This window comes from Syngnathoides biaculeatus, chromosome 14 (assembly GCF_019802595.1).
Source record: "Syngnathoides biaculeatus isolate LvHL_M chromosome 14, ASM1980259v1, whole genome shotgun sequence".
Classification (NCBI taxonomy): domain Eukaryota; kingdom Metazoa; phylum Chordata; class Actinopteri; order Syngnathiformes; family Syngnathidae; genus Syngnathoides; species Syngnathoides biaculeatus.
The window spans coordinates 24,981,945-25,007,691 of record NC_084653.1 but is presented as its reverse complement, the minus strand read 5'-3'; the positions used below and the strand labels follow the sequence as shown (position 1 = coordinate 25,007,691).

Below are 25,747 nucleotides of genomic sequence, written 5' to 3'. Positions count from 1 at the left end.
AAAAAAAAAAAAAAAAATCAACAATTTGCATTCAGCCATCTGTGTAAAGGTTTTTATTGTTTACTTTCAAAATATTTTTGCGATGGGATGAAACCGGTTTAGACACACAAGATAACACATGCTGTACATTAAAAGTCAGCAGTCGGGTATTGCGGGAGCTTGTCATCTAAAATCGTGTCGGACATTTATTAATAATAGTAGTGCAGGAATGGTATATATGGTATGTATCATCATCATCATCATCATCATCGTCAGAGTCCTCCAACGCTGCCGTTTATCAGTGCTCAACTTCCCTTTTGTTCGTGTTTCCCTCATCGAGCAAGCAGCTAATTGTTCACACTGATACAGTGCTAGCTACGTTTACATCAAGGCTGGATCAAGTCAGGTATTTCCTCTTGCCAGATTTCATTTTATTTATTTTTTCCCACCCAGGCACGGACTGTCACCAAAGAAATATTCATCAATGAGTTACGATCTATCAAATCTAAAGGTCGAGGCAGGACAAAATCATGCTAGCGAGACTGCGCAGTGAAATTGTGCTTTATAGGCACGGTGGTAACTTTGAGCTAAATGCTAAGATTAGCATGCTAAGATGCTCACGACGACGACGACACGTCCACCGATGGTCCGATTCGTCTATAACTTTGGTAGCAAACGTGTAGCGGGTGTACCTTGATGTACGAGTTTAATTCAGGGGTGGGGTGGGGTGGGGGGGTATAATGGATGGACACATGGTTACTCTTCCCACAATGGACCTTTCCAACCTGTTAATCACTTGTACAATAATAGCCAATCAGATAGCCGCATTGTCTTGACACGCCCCTGTCGCCATTTTGTCCCACAAGCAATGCTGGTTGCCAGTAGCGTGCGCTTGGAAAAGTTCATGTTATGAAGAAAATGGTCCTCAGATGCGCTAGGTGAACGTTCAGTTATGTTGAAAGATATCCGGCTAGGTTGATTCATTTTCCAGAACCTAAAACACAGCTGACGAAGTGTCTACGGTGGATTAAGGCTCGCGGAAGAGCACATGTACAACTAAATGTGGACAATATCGACAAACACAAGGCTGTATGTTCAAAGGTAAGCGATGGAGAAGTATCTTCTCTGAGTTTGATTGAATTATTACCAGCACTTTATACATTGCAGGAGAAGAACTTTCACTTTGTTAGCGTATCACTGACCTGCCGAATGTTTTATGCCGAAGAGTCGGGTTAGGGAAACGTAAATGCACCACGTCATGCAAGAGAAATGTCTATTTGCCTATTTGTATCACATCTGACTTTTAAGACAGAGCACTGGGTTCCATCACAAGCCAAGTCAAATGAATACACCCACTCACTTCTAAAGACTGCAATGATAATAGTCGTGACCTTTCCAAGTAAAAAGTACTCACCCTGCTTTACATTCGCAGTACGATTCCACAATTTTATCCTGTTGGATTTCAATACAAAGTTTGTGAGGCGTCAAACTTTTTTGCATCGATCACCAACATTTCGCTGTAGCTCTGACATTGCGCCCCGCTCCGTCCGAAATCTTAATCCCGTGTACGTACCCTTGCGTGAAATAGTTGAGACGATCTCTGCAGAACTCTCTTGGACAAGTCTGGCGCATTTGGCAAAAAACATACCCCGATATTATCTGGATTACGCGACAGAGAATCGACTTCAAACATGTGATGTTAAATCGCCATTTTGGACGCTTGAGGGACATGGCTAAGGGGGCGGAGCTTAAGATCTCCATCGGAAAGGTCCATTAAGCACCGAAGTTGGTCTGCCAGTCCTTCACTTGTCACAGAGTCCTTTGGTCCTGGACACCCACTTTTAGACTGTGCCGTAACCTCTTGCAGTTCCCCAAATTCACATTTCGCAAACACTTTTGCAAATTTTTATATGCATTTGCCATCGGTGCTATTCTATTGTGTTAAAGAGCTCTTTGGAAATGGACAGCTAGCGTACTAGTAATAGAGAAGGCCGTTACCGAGCTCAATGGTGAAAAGTCATTTCGAAGCTACGATAAAACAGATACTTTCACTCGTCGTACTTGCGAGTACGTGCTTTCAAAGCAGACCTTTTGCCACTGCTTTGATTTATGTCTTGTATTTTAAAAAAAAAAAAAAAATGTCAGCCATCGTTAGCTACATGCTAAAAAAAATGATCGGGGAGCTCGTGAATCGTTTGTAGCTGTGCTTGAAATTAGCATGTGCTTACCGTTTTGAAGTGAATGGAGAAGTTTTTGCAGGGCCAGGAGGTGGTGTGTGGTGGTGGGGGGTCGCATTTGGATCTTAGTCTAAGGCATGATTGGTTGTTCCAGACAAGGGAAGAAAGGCGGAACTAGAGAGAGATGCTCGACTTTCTCGCGACGTCGGTTCTGATTCTTCTTTTGCCGTCACTTCTTCTTTTGGCCAGTTTCCACCAAGCAGTACAGTCAGGTAGCGTTTTTTTTATGTTTTTATTTTTAACGTCTTAATTTACGGGTTACGTTTCCCTATAAAGTGTGGCAGGGCTCGGACCCGCCCTCTAAATCACCCTTTGGCCGTTTGTCTTGACGGTAACTGATGACTCGCAAATCAGAATCGAATCATTAATCTTTTTTTTACTGTTTGGGAATAAATAGTCCGAGAAGCGAAAAGTCCAATTTGATCATTTGAAATCGTGTCCGTTGAAGCGTAAAGCGAGTACGCCGGAACGTTTTGGCTGATTTATTTAACCTTTCCGCGCTGCCTGGGTTTTATTTTTTTCTCGGGTTGCTGTTCGGTAGAGTTCTGCATTCTGAGACAGTCCCAGAACAGGGACAGCCAGCAGAGCGATTTCTCAAGATCTGTGCGTGAAAGGAAAACCGCTAAACAACAATGAATCGCTGAAATGAAGGCAAAATATGAAAAATAAAGACCCCTAATGGTCCCGTCGGGGTACTTTGGTACAAATGCGCTCGTTTTAAGGGTTTTGAGGCGAGCTACGTAATTGTTTTCAGAAATCTCCCCGGGTTCAGTTTTGCTCTCCTCTCGGCAGAAGATTTTGTTTAAATGAAGCTCGGTTTTTGCAGCGACCATGTGGCGAAGCGCACACAGATGCGGCAATAACCCCTCCCGTGGGTTCAATTTCACCAAAACAATTTGGCGGCATCTCGGTGCGAGAGACTCGCGAAAATGTATTTGGTTCCGAGACCAAACCGAGTAGTACGACCGGGGTCCCGAGGAAAGGCAGATGGCGTTTTGCTGTTCCGGGCTGTGCTGTACTGTACTGCCTGTTGGAAACCCGTCTCGCGTTTGTAATCCGTTCGGGCTCATGCGGTGCCTGTGGCGCACTTTCGCATGCTGGACCTCAGCACGAGCGTGCACTCCTGGGGGATTTCTGGATTTTCAATCATGCGCCGCCACAGTCGCTGCTCCTCCCCGCACGAGTCCATCCAGTCCACCTCGTTCCCGTAACTTGTGCCTAGAGGCGAGGAGGGGAAGACAAAAAAAAAAACAAAAAAACATCGTTATTATGTTACGGGGGTGAGGTGAACTGATTATAGTGATTTATAACAAAGCAGACCATTGATCAAATGTAGGAACCGAGTTTTACTCAATGATTACATTTCTCTGAAACTCTGAACTTTTGCTTCCGTTCCAGGGTCGCATTAGCGTGGAAAAAATGGTGCATGGAAGAGTTGTGAGTGGAGTTAATATTAATAAACAATGTCTTCAAGATATACTGTATGCAGTTGCAAGGCACAGCAAAGCGACAGCAGTCCACCCGTAGCGCTTGTCGACAATCGGTCGCAGGCAAGATGGAGCCGATCCGAGCTAATGTTGGCAGAGACGAGCGCACGTTTTCGTACGAGGCACTTAGCCCCTCTTTTTGCTGTTCAAGACGGATTGAAAAACGGACCCTAAACCCAAGACTGAGCCCCCAACCCTAAACCTTCACCCACCTCTGCATTCAATGGACCTTTCCGACCTGCAATGCTGGTTGCCAGTAGCGTGCGCTCGGAAGAGTTCATGTTATGAAGAAAATGGTCCTCAGATGCGCTAGGTGAACGTTCAGTTAAGTTGAAAGATATCCGGCTAGGTTGATTCATTTTCCAGAACCTAAAACACAGCTGACGAAGTGTCTACGGTGGATGAAGGCTCGCGGAAGGGCACACGTACAACTAAATGTGAACAATATCAACAAACACAAGGCTGCATGTTCGAAGATGAGTGAGGGAGAATTATTTTCTCTGAGTTTGATTGAATTATTATCAATGCCTTTATACATTGCGGGAGAAGAACTTTCACTTTGTTAGCGTATCGCTGACCTGCCGAATGAAGTGTGTCACGTTTTATGCCGAAGAGTCGGGTTAGGGATGCTTAAATGCATTTCGCCGTAACTGTGACATTGTGTCCTGCTCCGTCCAAAATCTTAATTCCGTGTATATATCCTTGCGTGAAATAGCTGAGACCTCTCTTGGACAAGTCTGACGGATTTGGCGAATAAACATACGGCAATATTATCTGGAATACGCGACAGAGACTCAACTTCAAACCTGTTCTGTTCAGTCGCCATTTTGGAAGCTTGTGGGACATGGCAACTGTAGCTAAGGGGGCGGAGCTTAAAAATCACCAGTCGGAAGGGTCCATTTTGCCGGTGCGCTGCGGCAGTCTTGCGCCCACCTGTTCCAGCCCCCAGCCTGACTCCGCCCAGGAAGACGTTGCTGGCCAGGGCCTCCTTGTCCCACACGGTGAGCTCCAGACACACGTTGTTGAGGTCTCCCGGCTGCAGACCGCAGTAGGTGAACGTGTGGTTCCACTGCGGGTTGACGGTGCGGCGCTCCACCGCCGTCTTGTGCTTCGTGGACTTGTGGCTGTCCGGCAGCAGGTAACTGCGCACAGTAGACCGTTTGCGACAATCATAAATCGGAAATAGGCGCGGTCATCATCCGGATCTCACCCTTTGACGAAAGGATCCGACGTTCCTCCAGACTTGACGGCCGTTAGATTTTTGGCCCCCTTGACGAGAAGCTCGACCATGCCCCCTTTGGGTGGCGTGAAGGTGCTCTTCTTCTTGCCTTTCAGGAAGCCTTTCTTGACTGAAGGAAGCAGCAAACATTTTTATTTTTTTTTCAAACTCATAAAAAGTACAGTCAAAGTATCCATTTAACAATATTTTGGACGTCTACTTGCGGAAGCGGCCAAAATGGGTCACGTTGCAAACACGTGACTTGTTTACAGCTCACTGCGTGCATTTTCACTTGGATTTAGGTCTGGGCTGTGGTTGGGCTTATCCTTAAATGTTCTCAGTTCAAGTACTGTATTTGTGAATATACCTTGTACTTGGTCCAGAGGCAGCATGAGGTTCTTCTCTGCAGGGATGTACTTCAACACCACGGTCAGTTCTCCTTTGTACTGCATGGCGGCGTCGATGCCGCTCTCCAGCTGCACAAAGGCGTCGTCACTGGCGCGTTTTGCGCATTGCGATGGGAGAAGACGCGAGAAGCGGCGTTTGCTACCTTGGGCTGCAGAGCGAACCACTCGTCGATTTGGGAATCGAACTCCCAGGAGTCGAAAGTCAGCTCCGTTTCCCCGAGGAAGCTGTTGTGCCCGAAGCGGTCGTGGTGCCACACTGACACTTGCAGGGTTCGCGTTTCCAGCTGCGAGTGGCTGATCACGTACTGCGCCGACGAAGGAGGATGCAAGTCAGCTTCGGATCAGACCAAAACGCCGCGTTGATGAAATGCACCCACCCTCAGGTTCTGGTTAAAAACGGGATTGATGCTGTTGGCCTTGATGCTGGTCTTCCTCTTGCTCTGGCGCGACGTGTCCGGCAGCAGGTACGTTTTCACGTATCTGTCGGGAAACACGCGTGCTCACCTCAAAACCTAAAACCTCAGTCAAACATCAAAAGTCCGGCTTGTACAATTCTGAACTGGAGCACGCGAGAGTGTGAAACTTTGGACGGCATCCCGCAAAACTTCAGTTAGCAACGTACTAACCCCAACTCCAACCCTACTTAAACCTAATGGCAACTCCTAACGCTAACCCTAACCGCTAAAGCTAACCAATACCAGCACCATAACAACTAACCTGATCTTGATCACTAACACTACTCGAACCCCCCCCCCCAACCCTAACTGTGAACCATCAAACTTAATCATTCATCAGAACCACTAAAAACTGTATAGCTTACCCTAAACCCTACCCTAAAATTAATCATACTCCTCAAAATAAACCCGGACCGCTAAAGCTAACCAATAACGGCACCAGAACAACTAACCTGATGTTGATCACTAACACTACTCGAACCCCGCTAAGCACATATTCCGTTTTATTTCAGCTAATCTTCATTCGTCTCCTTTCCAGTGTGTACCTCCATCTTTCTAAATGTTCCTCCGCCTGTTTCCTGCTTTCACAATATCCTATTTGAACACCCTGGTCCAAGGGGAATCCAGTCTAACCTCGTCTGTCAGTCTATCCATTACTACCTCAAACGGGAAGGGGCTCAGCGCGGAACCCTGATGCAGACCCGCCTCCACCTTAAATTCTTCTGACACACCAACGGCACATCTCACCTCACGCTAACATAATAGTAAGCGTAAAATTGTTTTATGGACGTGTCTTACGCGTCGGTGCGTTGCCTCCTCTCGTCCCCCGTGGCCAGATTGTGGCACTCCTTGACCAGCACGTTGAGGGCGCCCGTCTTGTAGCTGTAGCTGATGTTCAACAGGATCTCGCCGCTGATGCGGGCGTTGCCGTAGTCGCCCGTCTCGCTGTACATGCTCATCATACTGCTGATGCTACTCTGGCGGGGCACAGACGAGAGAGGCAGGGTGGGGGGTGGGGGGGGGACCAGTATTGAGGTCGAGAAGGACGGGAAAGTGGAGCGACGCTGAGGTGGTTTCCCGTCTTAGTTGTTCAGTAAAACTTTCATGTTCTAAACATTTTTATGCTGTTTGGGTCAAATTTTACGTGCGTAAAGGTTAAACTTACTAGTCCGCGCCAACTAGCATGCACTACGAGTTGGAAAAAGCGGAAGGGGGGAACCTTACAGTCTCGGCGTCAGAGTCGGGGACATTGAGGAAGGCCCACCTCCTTTCCGAGGCGGGAGTGGAAGACTAGCGCAGGGTTAGGAAGAAAGAAGAGAAACATCAGAACTGAGCCTTTCGGACCTATTAGTAGAAGAGACAGAGAGTAAGCACAAAGCAACCCCCATCACCGCCATCGGCCCACCGGGGACCCGCGAGGAAGGGCTGCAGAGGTCGCCGACAGCACACCCGGGAACAACGTGACGCTCGGTTACCATGGCGATTATCAGAGGCAAGGCGCAGAGATTACAGCTCATCCGGAATCGGCACGAGCGCACACCCAAAAAAAAAAAAAAAAAAAAATCACACCAAAGGGCACTTCTGTCTTCGCGTTAGCTCGGATTTGTCCACCCGTGAAAACGTGCCAAGGAAGAAATGAAATCAGAAAGAGGGGAAAACTATTTACATTGTCGTCATTTCAAAACATTGAATTTCTTTAAAGAAAAATGAAAGAAAAAGTGAGGTGGAGAGCACAGTACAACTTCTGCTAAATGCTACATGCTAACCATCGTGCTCAAAATGCAAATTGAATTCAAATTCAAAATTCAATTGAAACTTGTCACCTTTAAATGTGAAATTTATCATGTTCAAATGTAATGAATGAACTTAATAATTAATACAGTAGAGTATTTGCTGTTCCGTTACAAACATGAGGATATTTACTCATAGATGTTTTTAATCAGAAATTAAAATACTTGGGGAAAAAAAAACTGAAAAAAAAGCAAGAAATGTCTATGGGTGTAAAAATGCTGTATGGAATTTTTTTTAAAGATTTCACTTCATTAAAATTATGACCTTAAATGAGATTTTTTTTTTTAAACATAAATGTACATAAGTTACTTGTTAAATTCAGATTTTATTACCGCTTAAAAAAATGGTGCTGGTAAAATGTTTTTACGCACACACCTAATATATATATATATATATATATATATATATATATATATATATATTACGATTTCTTTCGTGCAGGATATGATTTTCTGTTCAAAACAATGCGTACAAAGTTTTTGTAGCCTTTTACTATTTTCTCTCAACATTCTGACTTCATTCATTCATTCATAAATGTATTCCTAGAATATTTTGGCATTATTCTCGACCCTACCCTGAATTTTTTTTTTTTTTTTTTGGTGGGGGGCGGGGGTAGGACCTGAATGCTGTTTTTGATGCGCACTACTTCTTAATATTGGGTGCGTCCATTGTGCGAGTTATGACGTACCACATCCTACACGCAGGCATTCACACCCTCCATAAATGCAGCGGTGAATAAGTGTCAGACACGCCACAATAAATGTTATCATATCATAAAGCAACACTCGAGCGTGCACGATGCATTTAAGGTCCCTTCTTATTTACACAGTCAAGACACACAACAGGTGTTGCCCACACCCGGCGACCAGGCGCACGTTTGCACTGCGGCACGAGGTCGTATCGGGGCACGGTGCGTCGTCGGCGCCGGTTGGAAAGAGGTCGCGTCCTCACCGTGGACACGGCGTCGCCGAGGCGGCGTCCGGCCGACCGGCTGCGGGCAGACGTCAGGGCGTCGACGTCCTCCTCGGCGTCCCGGTCGGAGAACTCCTGCGGACCGTCACGTCCAATGAGAAGACTGAACGGGGATGGCCTCCCCGAGGCCGTTGCGACGCTGTGCGTGCGTTCGCGCATGCAGTCAACCTCCATAAAGTCACTGAGGCGAGTCAGGACACTGTGTGATTATTTCTTGGCCTCTTTGCCAATTACTGAGCCCACTGCCCCCCCCCCCTTAGGCGATAGACTGAGCGCAGTCACCAGAGCCACGAAGCAATAATGGAACCGCAGTTCTTGGGAACGGAACCACCTTTAGTAACTAAAAAAAAAAAAAAAAAAATCTATCCACCCATCCATTTTCCTAGCCGCTTATCCTCACAAGGGTCGCGGGAGTGCTGGAGCCTATCCCAGCAGTCAACGGGCAGGGGGCGGGTTACACCTGGGACTGATTGCTAGCCAATCGCAGGGCACATCGAGACAAACAGCCGCACTCACAATCGCACCTAGGGGCAATTTAGGGTGTCCGATTAATGTTGCATGTTTTTGGGATGCGGGAGGAAACCGGAGCGCCCGGAGAAAAGCCACGCAGGCACAGGGGAGAACATGCAAACTCCACACAGGAGGGTCCGGGATTAAACCCGGGTCCTCAGAACTGTGAGGCCAACGCTTTCCAGCTGCTCCACCGTGCCGCCCAACAAAATCTATAATAAACAAAGGAACACGTCATGTGTGCAGGAAAAACGCCAGACCTACAAGCAAAACCGTGTCCCAAATGTGAAACATGGTGGGGGTGCTCTGCTATCTCAGGGCCTGGACGGATTGCTGTCATCAATGGAAAATTGAATTTGATCAAGTTTATCAAAAGTAAGAAATTGAGGCCATCTGTCCAAACCGAAGGTGTGTCGCAATCAAGCAAAGACCCAAAACACAAAAACTCACCGTCTCATTGAGGCCAGGCACAGAGCGGCTTCTGAGGCTGAAGGCGTCGTCGCTGTGTTCCGAACCTGCAGCTGAGAGGTCCATCTCGGAGCGGCTGTGATCTGGTCGACAAGACAAGAATCGAATGAGCCTTTAATCTCTGTATTGAAATCAAAGAATGCAAAAATATGTATGCACAATAGTGCCTTGAGCTACGAGTTGGATTTGCGCGCTTCGGAAGACTTTGAAAAGATCTTCTGTGACGAGGGCTCGGACCGAGTTGGTGCCCTATGAATATGATTGATAGGCACAGATGTGCCCTTTTACAGACAGATGGGGTTTACTTGGGAATTAATTATGCACACTTCGTGGCGGCAGCTGTTACGGGAGGGGACGTGTAACGACGTGTTTATTGCGGCGGTGGGAGCCTGCGCTGCATCATTTGAAAGCATAATAATAACAATAATCGAAATGTGCATGCGATCTCATGAGTAGCGACCTGATGACACCGAAGCCTGGGACACGGAAATGCTCGGCGCGCCGTAGCCTCTGGCGTGAGTCCCTGAGGCTTTCTTCTCAGGCGCGCTGCCGCCGGAGTGGAAGCTGGAAACGCTCTCGGCCCCGTCCGGCTGCACAAACGAGGCGGCCGTTCAAAACAACGAACCGGGGACGGATCTACGTACGTTTTGCGCGTCAGCTAACCCTGACCCTCCGGTCGCTGCCGGCGGTGGAGTGTCGGTCGGGAGTTTTGGAACGCCGGTTGTTGAGCGCGGCCGGCGTCCCGCAGGGGTCCGGCGCCGAGGTGGCTTTTCTGGAAGAGACGAGGACAGAGCAAGTCGTAAAATGCCGCTTCCGTGATCATAACTTTGTGTTTGGCCGAATATATATACTGAACCTCAGCCAATTATTTGTTCGGCATTTGCAAATTTACATATTCACAGTTGGGGTTTTTTTGTTTTTTTTTTTTTTTTAGTCTTTGTTATTGCCCAGAAAACTCAGCGTCAATTACTCACTAATGTTTGCTTTTCACATCGGGATCGGTCCCTATTTTCTGAAAATAGACACTTTATGTGTATAATACGGTGGATCAGCTGGTAAATAAGCGTTGGCCTCACAGGTCTGAGGTCCCAGCTTAAAACCTGGACCCGCCAGTGTGGAGTTTGCATGTTCTCCCCGTGCCTGCGTGGGTTTTCTCCGGGTGGGCGCTCCGGTTTCCTCCCACATCCCACAAAACATGCAACGTTAATCGGACACTCTAAATTGCTCCGAGGTGTGATAGTGAGGGCAAGTGTTGTCTGTCTACGTGTGCCCTCCGATTGACTGGCAACCAGTTCAGGGCGTAACCCCGCCTCCCGTCCGTCGGCAGCTGGGATAGGCTCTAGCACTCCCCGCGACCCTCGTGAGGATAAGCGGTAAAGGAAATGGATGGATGTTTTTTTTTCGGGGCCACCTATTCTTGGCTAATATGCACTAATGCTCTCTTTTACAGCAAAACAGCAATTGGTGTCAAGGAAGAATGTTGAAGTGATCCATCTCGGCTGAGACGCAGGAGCTAAGTTTAGCCTGGGTTGTTAGTGGAAGATACAGAATCCTTGGCTCATTTTTTTTTTTTTTTTTCACCATCGATTTTTAAAGGTAGCGATTTCGGACAGGTTTGAAACAAAGTCTGTTTTGTCCTCATCGTTTGTGGTATATTTATGGGTGGAAATGCCAATGAGTTGCCAGCACCGTAGAGAAAAATAACCAGATCTACACGGTGTTAGATATCCATAATTAATCTCACTAGACATTATCTATTTATTTGCATGTTTGTTGGTTTATTATTTAAACATATACATAACTGTAGCGTTCCGTTTTCACACATCTAAGGAGGCCTAAATTGGAAACGATAAACATGCAATGTGTCAGTCATAACTGTTATCATTTATAAAGTGTTGGCGGCATCAGATTTTGTAAATGCACCTGACGTCGGCGAGGTTTTGGACACACACCTGTTTGAATGATAATCCGGCGCGGAGCGAACGCTCCGCACGCTCTGAGCGTCGCCGTCCGAAGCGATTTTGACGTTGAGGCCGGTGAGGCCGTTTTGCGACCTCAAGTGTCGGCTGCCCACTTTGTCCGCCGTCCTCATCCTCCTGCACAGGGCACACGGCAACAAGCTCATTTTTATGCGTCGGCGGCGGAAAAGTACCATCGTCAAAAGTGGGTTCTGAACTCCAGAGAGCGAGAAATAACGCAACAAATTCAACGGACAAGACGAGTTCAGTTTCCTGGAGTCTACCCGTGCGGATTTTTATCTCAAGACCACCGGATTACGTGTTCTGGGACTTATTTTGCGCAAATCTCGTGAGTCTCACCCTCTCTTTCTCAGTCCGTCGACAACATTTTTGGAACTCCTGCTGGATTTGGGCGTGTCGGGCGTCCCCGCCTCGGGCCGGAGCGTCGAGTTCTCCGGGGACTTTCCGTCCTGCGGGGCTTGGGATCGAAACACACGGCGGATGCGGCGGTTTCGGAAAGTCCCCGACGCGGCGCCAAGCGCGCGAGCGAAAACTCACCTGTCGGGGTGCTCAGGATTGTTTGCTTAACCACGTCGCTGCTCAGGAGTTTGCGCTCAAAGCGCTTCGATCGCTCCTCAAGGAACCACTCGCCTGTCGCCACCTTCAACTCTCTGCGGACGCGGCGGAAATAATAAACTCGACGTGTCCACATGCGCACGCGTGCGGAATCAGAAAAACGATCTTGTCTTTACAGGTTTTTGTTTTAATTCCTAGGAGCTACCCAGAGAGTCGGGAACATCCTTGGATAAGACAAACTTTGCGAGGTTGCAGATCTCAGAGAAGTTACAGCAGAATTCGTCTTCTTCTTCTTCTTTTCCTTTCGGCTTGTCCAATTAGGGGTCGCCGCAGTGTGTCATCTTAGATGAACGCATATTTGTTTGGCACAGTTTCACGCCGGATGCCCTTCCTGGCGCAAAACCCTTTTGCACGTAGCCGGGGAGAGAAGCTTACACCACCTGGTATTCCCAAGCGGTCCCCCATCCAAGTACTAACCAGGGCCAAACCCGCTTCGCTTCCGAGACCTGACGAGATCGGGGGCGTTCTCATGGCCGTGAGATCGAAGTTACGGAAGAGATACGGAACGATAAAACAATCCATCACGAAAGAAATCTTGCCGACACTCACGAGATCTTGGCGCAGACGTTGCACCTCCAGCGGCGGCGCTTGGGGGTGGCGACGCGGCACTCGCCGCACACGCGCAGCTGGCACTCGTCGCATTGCTCGCCGCGGTCGAAAATCAGGCCCAGCGTCTTGACGCAGCGGGCGCACCGACGCTCCGCCGGCTCCCGCGGCGGCCGGGAGCCTTTGCGTTTGATCTCCAGCAGCTCGTTCTTCAACTTCCTGTTGGGGGGAGCGCAGCAAACCAGATGAAGACTCCCAACGAATGTTGTCACCGCATTAGGAATTATTTTGGCTCCATTTTCTACATGATCATAATAATTTCATATCCCCCCGCTACCACAATGTTCAGATCGAACCTTCGAGCGTCGACTTTTAGGACGCGGGCCGTATGTTTGACACCCCTGCGTCAGCTAATATTCTCACCGTATCCTCTTCTCCTCTCGCTTCCTCAGCTTCTCGTCCTTCTGCAGCACCTTCAGGATGCTGTCCCGCTCGTGCTCCAGCAGGAAGGAGAGGTTCAGGTCCTCGACCGACCCCATCGCCGCCTCGGTTCTACGCGCGGGCGGCGGAATCGGCCCGGCGGGGACGCCGCATCAAGGTCGACGCCGACTTCTGCATCACGCGCGCCGCCGTTGCCGTTTCGCGCTTCACGTTGTCGTCCGAGCTTCTGCAGCGGAAACCTGGTGAGCACCCAGACGGACGCGAGTTGAAAAACCAGTGGAGTTTTTGTCGTACTACAATCCCAATTTGATGTTCTTGACCTTTTCGGACGGTTTAGGAATATGTAAAGTCACATTGAACCGGTGATGGTGTTGGAAATACACACGTGGACAGATATCAATATCTCAAATTTGAAACGATACTACATTCAGTGTTGCAGGCCTGGGGAACCCGGAGCCCTTGGGCCAAACAGCATTTAAAGGAAAATTCCGCTGGTTCGGCGTAACAATGTATCCAATAGGTCATGTCGTATGTACTCTATCTTGATAATGTGATGTTGAATCGTCTCTCATTTAATGGTGTTTTGAGAAGATTTTTAATCGACAATTACGAATTTTCACGGGCGCCGTCATTTTGATGAGTCACATGACCTCCGTGTAGGGATGTGACGTGTAAGGTGCCGCACCAAAGGCTTGATTACATTGTGCCTGGCGCTGATTTCTCGGATTCGTCCTAATCTGATGAAGAAATAGCAGTATCGCTTGATCGGGAAGACGGAGGAATACTTCCGTACAGATTTGAAGCTGCGACTCTAATTAATGTTGAATGTTCGCATGGTTCTTCGGGCGCAATGACCGCTTGGCGGAACTGTGAGATCGTCAGACCGGGCATAATGGTGACCCAAGTAATCTAGCGTTTGGACCGGCACGTAACACGTCACATTCACGTGCGTAGGTCGTGTGACTCGCGGCGCCCCTGAAAATTCATAATTGTCTCTCAAAACACGATTAAACGAGAGAGGTTTTAACGTCATCATGATAGAGTACATATTACGCGACCTATTGGATACGTCGTTACTCCAAACCACCGAAATTTTCCTTCAATCTCAACGTTACAGCGCAAAAGTCTCGGCGGAAACAACAAAGAACAAAACCCCCACTAATGGACTTGCGCGTTTTGACTCGGTTTGGCCATGCCGTGGCGACATTTTCCTTTCAGGCCCTCCCTGCAAATCTTTCCGTTCCCCGCTGGGCTTCCTCCCCTTTCAGCGGCGGCATCCTTCCTCCGCCCGCCGCCAATTAGGAAAGCGGCGCGGCTCCGTGATCAACAATTTGCACCGCCGCCGCCTCTTGAGCTGCTGATCAATGAGGACAATTTCTTTCACCTTTAAGTCCCCACGCAGGGAATTACAAGTAGGAAGGAAATAAACAATCGGTCGTCTGCGGCTTTTAACCTTTTATAGGCCGCTTGCATTTGGAATTTTAGCTTCACGTACGCGCATTTCTTTCCTCATTTCTACCTGATTCTGAATTCTTTGAAGTTGCCACTGGAACTAAAAAGGTTCTGACACGTGCGTGAAGGGCTGCAGACCCCACCCCAGGGTTTCTGGGCCCCAGTACTACCTCTTGAGCAGGGTTTTCTTTTAAGACAATAGCCCTGTGGTACAAATTTTCACCTGGAACTTAGCACGAGAAACTGTCCAGAATTTTCCGGAATGCCTTGAAAGTTCGAACCCTCACGTTTTGTTTTTTCTCTACGCTTCGGACGGTTCAAAGTTTACGATCACTCAGTCTATCTCGTAGTAGTGTCGTGTGTGTTTGCCAGCCCACACGTTCTTGTCGGCTCTGCCCTTGAGCAAACTGGAGACTGTCAAATGTTTGGCTTTTCGGATCAAATAAATGCCGCCGCTAGCCTTGCGATAAAAAAAAAAAAAAAAATGGAGCTCAGAGGAACGCATGGCTCGCTCCGAGCCTTTTGTCGCCGACTTGAAGTCTTAGCATGGGAGGCGACGCGCGCGTGTGCCCCTTCGGAATCCGTTGAGTGCGGGGCAGCCGCGTTCACGTGCAAACGGTGGTTGAAGCTCACAAGTGTCCACGGCGCCGTTGCCAGACAAGCAGAGGCCACAGGGGTGAGGAACGGTCCAGGTTTGCTGCATATTTTGGTATTATGGCAGTGCGCTAGCTTAATGCTGACACATTTAACATAATGCATCCATCTATTTTCTGAGCCACCTATCCACACAAGGGTCACAGGAGGGCTGGAGCCTATCCCAGCAGTCATGGGCAAGGGGCAATTGAGAGTGTCCAATTAATGTTGCATGTGGGAGGAAACCGGAGTGCCCGAAGAAAACCCACGCAGGGAGAAGACGCAAACTCCACACAGGCGGGGCTGGGATTCGAACCCCGGTCCTCAGAACTGTGAGGCCAACGCTCTACAGGTGCGCCGCCATCCCGCTGGTACTGTATTAATGTGTTTTTTCAATATTAAGTGCAATACACTTGAGGGTATTTTCTTTTCTTTTACTATAGTTTGGTTTTTGGGCAGACCTGGAATGGATTCATGCATTCTGCATTCATTTCAATGGGAAGAGTTGATTTGAGAAGCGCGTGTTCTGAATCATGAATTAAACTCCGGCGTGGAGGCACCGCATCTTGACAAGTGTCAAAAGTAAGCGTTTTTTTTTTTTGTACCTAGTGATCTCATCTGATTGACAGTTTTCAGTATTAATAATGTGTTAATTTGGAGATGACGCATTGCAGCTGTTGTGTGGTAATCAACACCCCTCCGACGCTGACGACTTCCTCCTGAATAATTAATGCGGGGAATTTGTGACCAATAACCAGCAGGTCATCGCGAGTCAGTCGGAGACTCAAACGCGCGCCAAAAAAAGCGTACGCTGTATGCACGCGCGGGGGACACTCAAGTGTTGGAAACATTAAAAATGGATCGCCGTCACGTCAATAACGGCCCGCTCTCCAGCCGCCGCTTGAGGCCATCCGCCAGATCAACTCCGCGCGACGCCCGTCAGTCGGCCTGCCCGTCTGAATCATACCCGAATCCCGCCTGCGGGCCGTCGTGCGTGCGCTCAAAAATTCTAATGACAAAAACTCACAAATGCGATGACTGCGACAAAACGTCACACACTCGGGAGTAGAAAAGTGCTGGCTTAGTGGGAGCTACTTGAAGCTTCGCTTTTTTAACATCTACTGCTATCCATGCATTTTCTCAGCCGCTTATCCTCACAAGGGTCGCAGGGAGTGCCGGAGCCTATCCCAGCTGTCGACGGGCAAGAGGCGGGGTACACCCTGAACTGGTCGCCGGCCAATCGCAGGGAACGTGGAGACAAACAGCCGCACTCACAATCACACCTACGGGCAATTTGGAGTGCCCGATTAATCCAACCATCCATTTTCTTTGTCGCTTATCCTCACAAGGGTCGCAAGGAGTGCTGGAGCCCATCCCAGCTGTCGAGGGGCAGGAGGCGGGGTACACCCTGAACTGGTCGTCAGCCAATCGCAGGGCACATGGAGGCAAACAGCCGCACTCACAATCGCACCTAGGGGCAATTTGGAGTGCCCAATTTATCCAACCATCCATTTTCTCTGTCGCTTATCCTCACAAGGGTCACAGGGAGTGCTGAAGCAAGCCTATCCCAGCTGTCAGCGGGCAGGAGGCGGGGTACACCCTGAACTGGTCGCTAGACAATCGCAGGGCACATACAGACAAACAGTCGGACTCACAATCACACCTAGGGGCAATTTAGGCTATTTTTGGATGTGGGAGGAAACCGGAGTGCCCACCCGGAGAAAATCCACACAGGCAGGCCCGGGATCGAACCCGGGTCCTCAGAACTGTGAGGCCAACGCTTGACCAGCTGGGACAATTGATGAGAGATGAGAGGAAAAACTTCCGATACATCAAAAAATTGGTAATTCGCATAAGCCCGAGTACAAATATGTGATGTCGCTGTATGAGACACAACGATACGATATGCACGTATTCCTATATCATACCCATATTTTTTTTTTTTTTTTTTTTTAAACCAGCCGTAGTATTGCTATACAATGTCGGCGTCTCAGTGCTGAACTGTCGAGTGAGCGACGTTGGCGTCTCGACATCATGAGAAGTGACACAATAACGACATTGTGTTCAATTGCGAGTATGAATACATCATCATGTCGCTGTATTGATACTGGCTAAGGAAAGTAATGATGAGGATTATTGCTGCGTCTCCTGAATGGCTTTAAATTTGCCTTCTTCGCTGGCTGTGACGCGAGAATGAAGCGACACATCTGCGTGCACTTCAGCCGCTTGCCATCCGTCTTCTCTTCATCTTTCAATTCGCAGATCATGAGCTTCCGCACGGTGGAGCAGCTGGAAAGCCCGGGGTTCGATCCCAGACCCGCCCGTGTGGAGTTTGCGTGCTCTCCCCGTGCCTGCGTGGCTTTTCTCCGGGTTTCCTCCCACGTCCCAAAAAGATGCGACATTATTTGGACCCTCTAAATTGCCCAAAGGTGTGATTCTGAGTTCGGCTGTTGTTTGTCTCAATGTGCCCTGCGATTGGCTGGCGACCGGTTCAGAGTCTCCCCCACCTCCTGCCCGTCGACAGCTGGGATAGGCCCCGGCACTCTCTGCGACCCTCGTGAGGATAAGCGGCTAAGACGATGGCTAGATGATCGTGAGCTAGCTAATCTGTACGACCATGACAAAGAGTCGAAAAAGTGTCGCTCTACCTTGCCACATTTTTTTTTTTTTTTTTAAAGGACCCGTCAAGGCCTTCAGGCTGCTCCCGCACGTCCTCGCCGCAGCTCGATGGAGCAGAAAATAAGAAGGATAAAAACAAAAAAACAAAAAAAACCAACAACAACAACATGAGGTCCCGCCTCCGAGGGGGCCGCTTGTTTGACACGGTCGACGTCGGCGCGGGATTCAAACGCTCTTCTGTTGGAGAGCGAAATCCGTTCGGCTCCCGTGCCGCGATATGCGTTACTGCCGTCATGACGATGGCGACCGATCGGATGTGGTCACCGACGATGTAGCGGTTCACTTGCCTGACTTTGGTGCAGGCAACGCGGGTTCAGGCGCCCACTCAGTGATTGCGTATCTGTGCCCTGTTGACCACATCAAAAACTTTATTTGAATTGTTGCTCCGCTACAGCATACTTTAAACTTGTCTACTACTAACTTAGTATGTGTAGTGTCTGCGTTAGACATGCGTGTGCCTTTAAGAGGCGGGGCCTCGCGTGAGTGCCCGGACGTCAGCTGCGGCTTACAGCAGCTCCTGTGTGAGAGTACTCGTTGCGTTGAGCTGTGCTACTCCCCCCCCCCCCCCACAACCAGGATTTTTTTCTGAAAAAAAAAAAAAAAAAAAAAAATCACAAAATATGTAAAAACCGTGACATAGTTGGAGAACACTAGAATGATCGACCGTTAAATTTGGTACAGGCGGCACAGTGGCTCAGCTGGTAAAGCGTTGGCCTCACAGGTCTGAGGACCCGGGTTCAATCCCGGCCTTCCCTGTCTGGAGTTTGCATGTTCTCCCCCCGTGCTTGCGTGGGTTTTCTCCGGGCACCCCGGTTTCCTCCCACCCCCCAAAAAACATGAAACATTAATTGCACACTCTAAATTGCCCGTAGGTGTGATTGTGAATGCGGCTGTTTGTCTCTATGTGCCCTGCGATTGCCTGGTGACCAGTTCAGGGTGGACCCCGCCTCCTGCCCGTCGACAGCTGGGAGAGGCTCCGCCACTCCCTGCGACTTTGTGAGGATAAGCGGCAAAGAAAATTGCTTTATGGAAGGATAAATTCGGTACGCTAGAACAGAGACTTCCAACCCGTCCTGCAGCACATTAGCATAGCAGAGCGCATCACTCGTGCCACGACAACATTTGCGTTTCCATAGTGCAACAAGATTTACACAAATCAAATTATGATTATTATTAAATCTGGGCTGTAGTAATGAAGGCTGTGCGAAAAGCAACTTTTGGATAGTGCGCGTTTGTGTTGTGTTTCTTTTCAAAAGTGACATCGCTGAGGAGTTGGTCTAAAATGTCTCCGACATTTGTGAATGAAATTCATGAATTCAAGTTTATCGTACAGAATCGCAATCACAAAAGAGCCTGAAATGTCTTCAAAGCGGCAAAGATGGACATTTTTTTGTTTGTTTCAACTTCAAAAGGAATACATTTTTTTCCCTTCGGTCATCGCAGCTCAACGTGTCTGCGAGTTCGCCGTCCTCGCGCGAACTCGTGCCCTCAAGGCCTTGTTTGTGTCCTTTGGGCTGCTAATTCAAAGCAAAGCGAGGGCGGCGGCGGCGGCAGGAAATGAGGGCCAGGCCACGCCTCCCAAAATCAGCAGCAGGAGGCGAGGCGAGGCGAGGCGAGGCGGGGGCCACAGGAAGGAGAAGGCATGATTGGGAAAAATAACGCGCTCGACGTCGCCTTGAAAACGTGACTCAGTGCTGCTGACCTTGGAGAAGACGTCTTTTCAAGCAAGTGAAGATTGCACTTTGAATATTTGAACATTTCAACATTTTTGGTACAAACACGCCAAAAACAATAACGCGCTGACATTTCTTGTCCGAGAAATGCAAGAATAAGGCCGGCCTGCGATTGGCTGGCAACCAGTTCGGGGTGTAGCCCCGCCTCCTGCCCGTTGACAGCTGGGATAGGCTCCGGAACTCCCCGCGACCCTTGTGAGGATAAGCGCCCAGGAAAATGGATGGTTGGATAATAGACACCGCTTGGTGACGTGAATGTCTCACAATTAAGACTTTTGTTTGTGTACCAGTCGAGGAGTCGTTTTGCTTCCAGTAGGCATCTATTTTTATTTTTTATTGTTTTTTTTTTGGGAGGGGGGGTTATTAACCCAGTTTTGTTGCCTCGTCTCACGCGTGAATATTTCATAGCTCTCCTTTTGCCCTCATTGACGAGCGCGCTGGACATCGTTAAAAAGAGAGCGGCTGCTGCAAATGCCTCGTTGCCTTTGCTTTGTGGGCTCGGACCTCGGACCGAAGAGAAATAATCAAATATAACAAATATGACGCCGGAGCACAAGAGACAAAGTCGTCATCGTCGTCGTTATCATCATAATCGTCGTGCAGGGAAAAAGTGCGAGTAATTTGTCCCCGCGAGGATAAACGCCGCGTATATAGTTGGAATGCTGCCAGGAAAGTGCGACTTGTAAAAAAAAAAAAAAGTTAAAGTAGTTAAAATATGGATTATGCAACACAATCATGACATGTAAATGGCGATGTTGAGAGTCCCCCCCCCCTTGTGTGAAAGGAAAAGCATTTGCAAGTATGATATTGTACACCACTCAATATTACAACCGCGATAAACTCGTTGGATTCATACACAGGTGTCAAACTCAAGGCCCCGGGGCAACAGCCGGCCCGCCACATGATTTTATGTGGCCCGGCAAAGTCAAATCTAGAGTGTCAATTTCAATTATTTTTGTTAAAATTTGGACAAAAACTTCAAATTGGGCGGCACGGTGGATCAGCTGGTAAAGCGTTGGCCTCACAGTTCTGAGGACCCGGGTTTGATCTCAGCCCTCCCTGGGTGGAATTTGCATGTTCTCTCCGTGCATGTTTTTTTTTTTTTTTTTTCCCCTCCGGGCACTCCGGTTTCCTCCCACGTCCCAACATTCATTGGCCACTCTAAATTGCCCGTAGGTGTGATTGTGAGTTCAATTGTCTCAATGTGCCCTGCGATTGGCTGGCGACCGGTTCAGGGTGTGCCCCGCCTCCTGCCCGTCGACGGCTGGGATAGGCTCCGGCACTCCCCCGCGGCCCTCGTGAGGATAAGCAGCAAAGAAAATGGATGGATGAATGAATTTTAAAGTGCCATGCATCAAAAACGATCAAGTCAAGATATTACAAGCAATTTTTGTGTTAGCAAACATGAATAGTTGAAAAACACATAACACTTGATTTCTGATTCCAAAAGTAGATCATAAATTGATGATGGAAATACGAAGAGACGATTAAATATTTGTATTGATTCAGTCATAACGGCCCTCTGAGGGAAACCGGAACCAACAATGTGGCCAACGAGAAAAATGGGTTTGACATGGGTTTCAATTACATCCATCCATCCATTTTCTTTTGCTGCTTATCCTCACAGGGGTCGCGGGAGTGCTGGAGCCCATCCCAGCTTTCAGTGGGCAAGAGGCAGGGTACACCCTGAACCGGTCGCCAGCCAATCGCAGGGCACATAGAGACAAACACCCAGTTGCACTCACAATCACACCTAGGGGCAATTTAGAGTGTCTGATTATTGTTGCATGTTTTGGGGACGTGGGAGTAAACCGGAGTGCCTACCCGGAGAAAAGCCACGCAGGCACTGGGAGAACATGCAAACTCCACACAGGCGGTGCTGGGATCGAACCTGGGACCTCAGAACTGTGAGGCCAACGCTTTACCAGTTGAACCACCGTGTCGCTGTCAATTAGAACCGCACGTTATTCAGGTTTTCCAGGCGGGTATTTGCGGAGTTGCTGCGTGCCGTGCAAACCCGTTTTGAATGTTTACCCGCGCAGAAAATCCTGTTTGGCTTTGTTTTTGCTGCCGCGGTACTACGCCGGCTTTTCAAGCGAAGCAGTCGGCCGTATTCCAGGCGGACTCGCACGTTCCTCGACAAACTTCACATCGATCTTTAACGAGGGGCAGCCGAGAGGAATCGTGCCGGGCAAAACAAAACCGCAACGCCGCCAGCGCGGGAAGCCGTTCGGCGTCACCTAAATGCATTGCGACTGCTCATATTCACAGTTAAATATCCATTAATCCGTCCATTTTTTTTTCCGCTTATCCTCACGAGGGTCGCAGGGAGTGCTGGGGCCTATCCCAGGTGTCAACAGGCAGGAGGCGGGGTACGCCTTGAACTGGTCGCCAGCTAATTGCAGGGCACATTGAGACAAACAGCCGCACTCACAATCACACCTATGGGCAATTTAGTGTCCAATTAATGTTGGGTGTTTTTTGGGATGTGCGGCCAATATTAAATATTTATAAACGGGGGTGGGGGGTGGGGGGGGACAATCACCAAAGCCATCACGCCTGCATTTCCCGCAACACACGTCGGAGCGCCGCCTTCGTGCCGCCTTCTCCAAAAAGGTCAAGAGGTGCTCCGCTCCATCCTCAACAATTTGTATCGCCGTGGCAACCACTACGTCGGGAACGTTACTCAGACGGTATCACGTTGACCTCGGCGGCGCTCTTGGCCGTACGTCTGCTCTCGACATTCAGGCGGCCGCTCTTCTTTTTTTTTTTTTTTTTTTTTAATTCGGTTTTATTACATGAATATTGTCAGGCGACGGTCTAATGAAAAAAAAAAAAGGAAAGGAGATCCATTTTTTTTTCTCTAGATAAGGTTCAGTAATATGAGAATAAAGCCACAATGATACTAAAGGTTATGTTTTTTTTTTCAAGATCAGTATTACAAGGAAAAGGTTGTAATATAATAAAAAGTCATTCTTTTGGCGTATTAAATTGTCATATAATCCATCCATTTTCTGAGTTGCTTATCCTCACAAGGGTCGCAATAGTGCTGGAGCCTATCCCAGCTATCATCAGAACCGGAACCATCTTTAGTAACTAAGTAAATCTAACCGTCAGTCCATTTTCTTCGCTGCTTATCCCCACAAGGGTCTTGGGGTGTGCTGGAGCCTATCCCAGCTGTTAACAGGCAGGAGGCGGGGCACACCCTGAACTGGTCCCCAGCCAATTGCAGGGCAGATAGAAACAAGCAACAGTCGCACTAACAATCACACCTAGGGGCAATTTAGAGTGTGTCCAATTAATGTTGTGTTTTTGGGATGTGGGAGGAAACCGGAGTACCCGGAGAAAACGCACGTAGGCACGGAAACAACATGCAAACTCCACACAGACAGGGTCGGGATTTGAACCCCGGTCCTCCAAACCGTGAGACCACCGTGCCGCTAGTTGATTGTGATTGTGAGTGCGGCTGTTTGTCTCGATGTGCCTTCCGATTGGCTGGCGACCAGTTCAAGGTGCCTCCTGCCTGTTGACAGCTGGGATAGGCTCCAGCATTCCCCGCACCTTTGTGAGGATAAGCGGCTAAGAAATTGGATGGATGGAATGATGTTTTTTATTGGTTTTTAATTTTCTAGAATAAGGTCAGGATCAGGAGGAAAAAGTGAAATATTCATTGTAATGTTACAAAAATAAATTATGAATTAGCGAAAGGCTCTCAGAATGAAGCTGCAATATTAACAGAAAACATAATAATAATTGAGCAAGCGGAGTATGATTCTGTATCTACGGTTTCAATAAGGGTTAGTCAGCACGATCGCTGCAATTATGCATCGTCCTCCTCCGCAATCATGACGGCGCCGCGTTGAAAGGGAACGAGAGGAGCCGCTTCGATTGGCGGCGACTACCGTCGGGCCGTAAACGCTCCCACGGCGGACCCGCCCGCCGACTCCAATATCGGCCGACCCGCGCTAGTCTGCGAAATTGGCGACGCCGGTCTAACATTCCTCTGGCGCAAAGCATTTATGCCGTTGACGGAAGGAAAAAAAAAAAAAAACAGATGCCCAGTGTGAATCGATCAAACTGCTTAAGAAAAAATGAAATCCATTCACGGGTTTCAACACGCTTGACATTAAGATGAATAAAACCCCACAAACGTATCAAAACATGCATGAATCCTGAAGGGGGCGGGGGGGGGGGTTGGGGGGGGGACACGGCGTCTGGCTGAGGCTGCGGGAGGGTTGCGGCTGCATACCAAGCGAGCGGGGAGGCACCGGCGCGTGTGGGTGGGAGGGAGGGAAACCCCGCGCCGTACGACAACCAAGACGTGCTCAGTGCGGGGGGGGGGGGGGGGGGCCTCGCGGGACGCGGGCAACCGTGGCGATGATGCGCTGACCTCCAGTCATCCAGTCCAGAAAAGCAGGGGAGTCCCCCCCAGGCTTTTTCTCCTCGGTCACGCAGCGCTTTTATTCCCCTGACAGCCTGGCGCGTGCTCCACATCCGGCTCGCTCCATTCCCCCCCCCCCCCCGCTCAACATCCAGCAACCTCCGAGCCAGAACGTGAAACGCACTCGTTGTGCTTTCTCTCTTTTCTTTTTAATTTTCTGACATATTTCTCCTCAGCCCAGACGAAGGACGCTCTTCCGCACAAACTGTTTTCTTGCAATGTGCTTAAATGCTTCATGGAAAAAAAATAATGAAAAATAAAACGTGCATTTTAAACTCTCAACATTAGCCTTTATGCCTTTACGATGTTGCGTTATTTTTTAAAATTATTGTCATTAGGTTTTTCGAATTAATTTAGCAACAGCCTTACAGTAATTGTTTCTTTGCGATAATCACACTGCTCAGTTTGTAATGATTTGTGAGCAAATACAAAATCCATCCATCCATTTTCTTTGCCGCTAATCCTCACAAGGGTCGCAGGAGTGCTGGAACCAGGAGGTGGGGTATACCCTGAACCGGTCGCCAGCCAATTGCAGGGCACGTATCACTCACGATCACACCTATGGGCAATTTAGAGTGTCCAATTCATGTTACATGTTTTTTGGGGACGTGGGAGGAAACCGGAGTGGCCAGAGAAAACCCACGCAGGCACGGGGAGGACATGCAAACTCCACACAGGCGGGGCCGGGATCGAACCCGGGACCTCGGAACTGTGAGGCCATCGCTTTACAAGCTGAACCAACGTCCTGCTTCAATCGAAAATCAATTATTTAAATTGCAAAATTGCGCTATTGATTGAACAGCTCATTTGGGGGAGGGAGGGTTAAGAACGTTGAGACGTGGAACTCCTAACATCACAGCAACTCCGCGTGACGTGCACTCAAGCACCGAACGTCTCCTCATTAAACGCACCTTGTGCACCTGTTATGCCATCGTCGAATGCGCTGCGGCGTCACCACAAAAAAAAAAATAATAATAATCGCGAAACCAAATAAATTTGACGCTGGAAACTGTTCACGGTCCACATGCACACGACCACCACCACGACCACGACCACCATCATCATCATCATCATCATCATTATCAGCGGGTGCAGCAGCAGCTGAAGCAGCCGCGGCGAGAAAATGGGCTCTTTTGCTGCATTGCACCTGTGCAAAGCACGCCGAACTTTCCCCGGTCCCACCGGTGACCGACCGCGGACGTGATCGCGCCCCCCTCACCCACCCCAAGAGAGGTTCTCGTTACGAGAGTAACAAGTAGAAAGTAGCTGCCATATGCCACTATTATTACTATTATTATGATGATGATGATTTTTTTTTTTTTTGTTTGACCCGCCGGGAGAGGCACGTCTTACCCGGAGGGACGGCGAGCCAAGCCGGTAGAGGAGCTCCGACGGCCGCGGGGAACGCGATCGTGCTCGTCCGGGGGTCGGTGACCGTGTGCGCGTGTGGAGGGGGGGAGGGGGGAGGTTGTTCTCCTCTGCGCGCCTCGCAGTGCACTGTGGGAGGGCGCACAGCCACTGGAAGGGTGTTTCGACGGGAGGGGGCGTGGTGTGCGTGGGCGTGGGCGTGTGCGTGTGCGCGCCTTTGAATAACATTTTCAAAATAATAACAATCGCGTTCTGTCTGTGGCTTGCATCTCGTGTAAGATGAAAGAGGTCGCCCAGATATTAGAAACACCTCCTAATATTTAGTGGAATTGTTA

General features: G+C 49.0%; 1 protein-coding gene across 3 annotated transcripts; it reads right to left on the bottom strand.

Annotated features, from left to right (window-relative positions):
* Nucleotides 1-38: 38 nt before the first annotated feature.
* On the bottom strand, nt 39-25,526 carry sytl5 (synaptotagmin-like 5). Of its 3 annotated transcripts, none has more exons than XM_061842066.1 (18): nt 25,398-25,526; nt 13,089-13,345; nt 12,669-12,884; nt 12,042-12,154; nt 11,844-11,961; nt 11,478-11,621; nt 10,195-10,297; nt 9,986-10,115; nt 9,508-9,608; nt 8,527-8,622; nt 7,009-7,074; nt 6,583-6,761; nt 5,707-5,809; nt 5,473-5,634; nt 5,290-5,398; nt 4,914-5,052; nt 4,637-4,845; nt 39-3,434 (listed from the first exon to the last, which is right to left on the bottom strand). In XM_061842066.1, exons 2-18 carry the CDS (start codon nt 13,202-13,204, stop codon nt 3,283-3,285), a joined length of 2,256 nt encoding a protein of 751 aa, XP_061698050.1. In that variant the 5' UTR covers nt 13,205-13,345; nt 25,398-25,526; the 3' UTR covers nt 39-3,282. The 3 variants fall into 3 exon arrangements, with proteins under 3 accessions (XP_061698050.1, XP_061698048.1, XP_061698051.1); XM_061842064.1 differs by having other exon boundaries at nt 40-3,434; nt 10,189-10,297; XM_061842067.1 differs by lacking the exon at nt 7,009-7,074 and having other exon boundaries at nt 40-3,434; nt 10,189-10,297.
* Between the last annotated feature and the right edge of the window lie 221 nt (nt 25,527-25,747).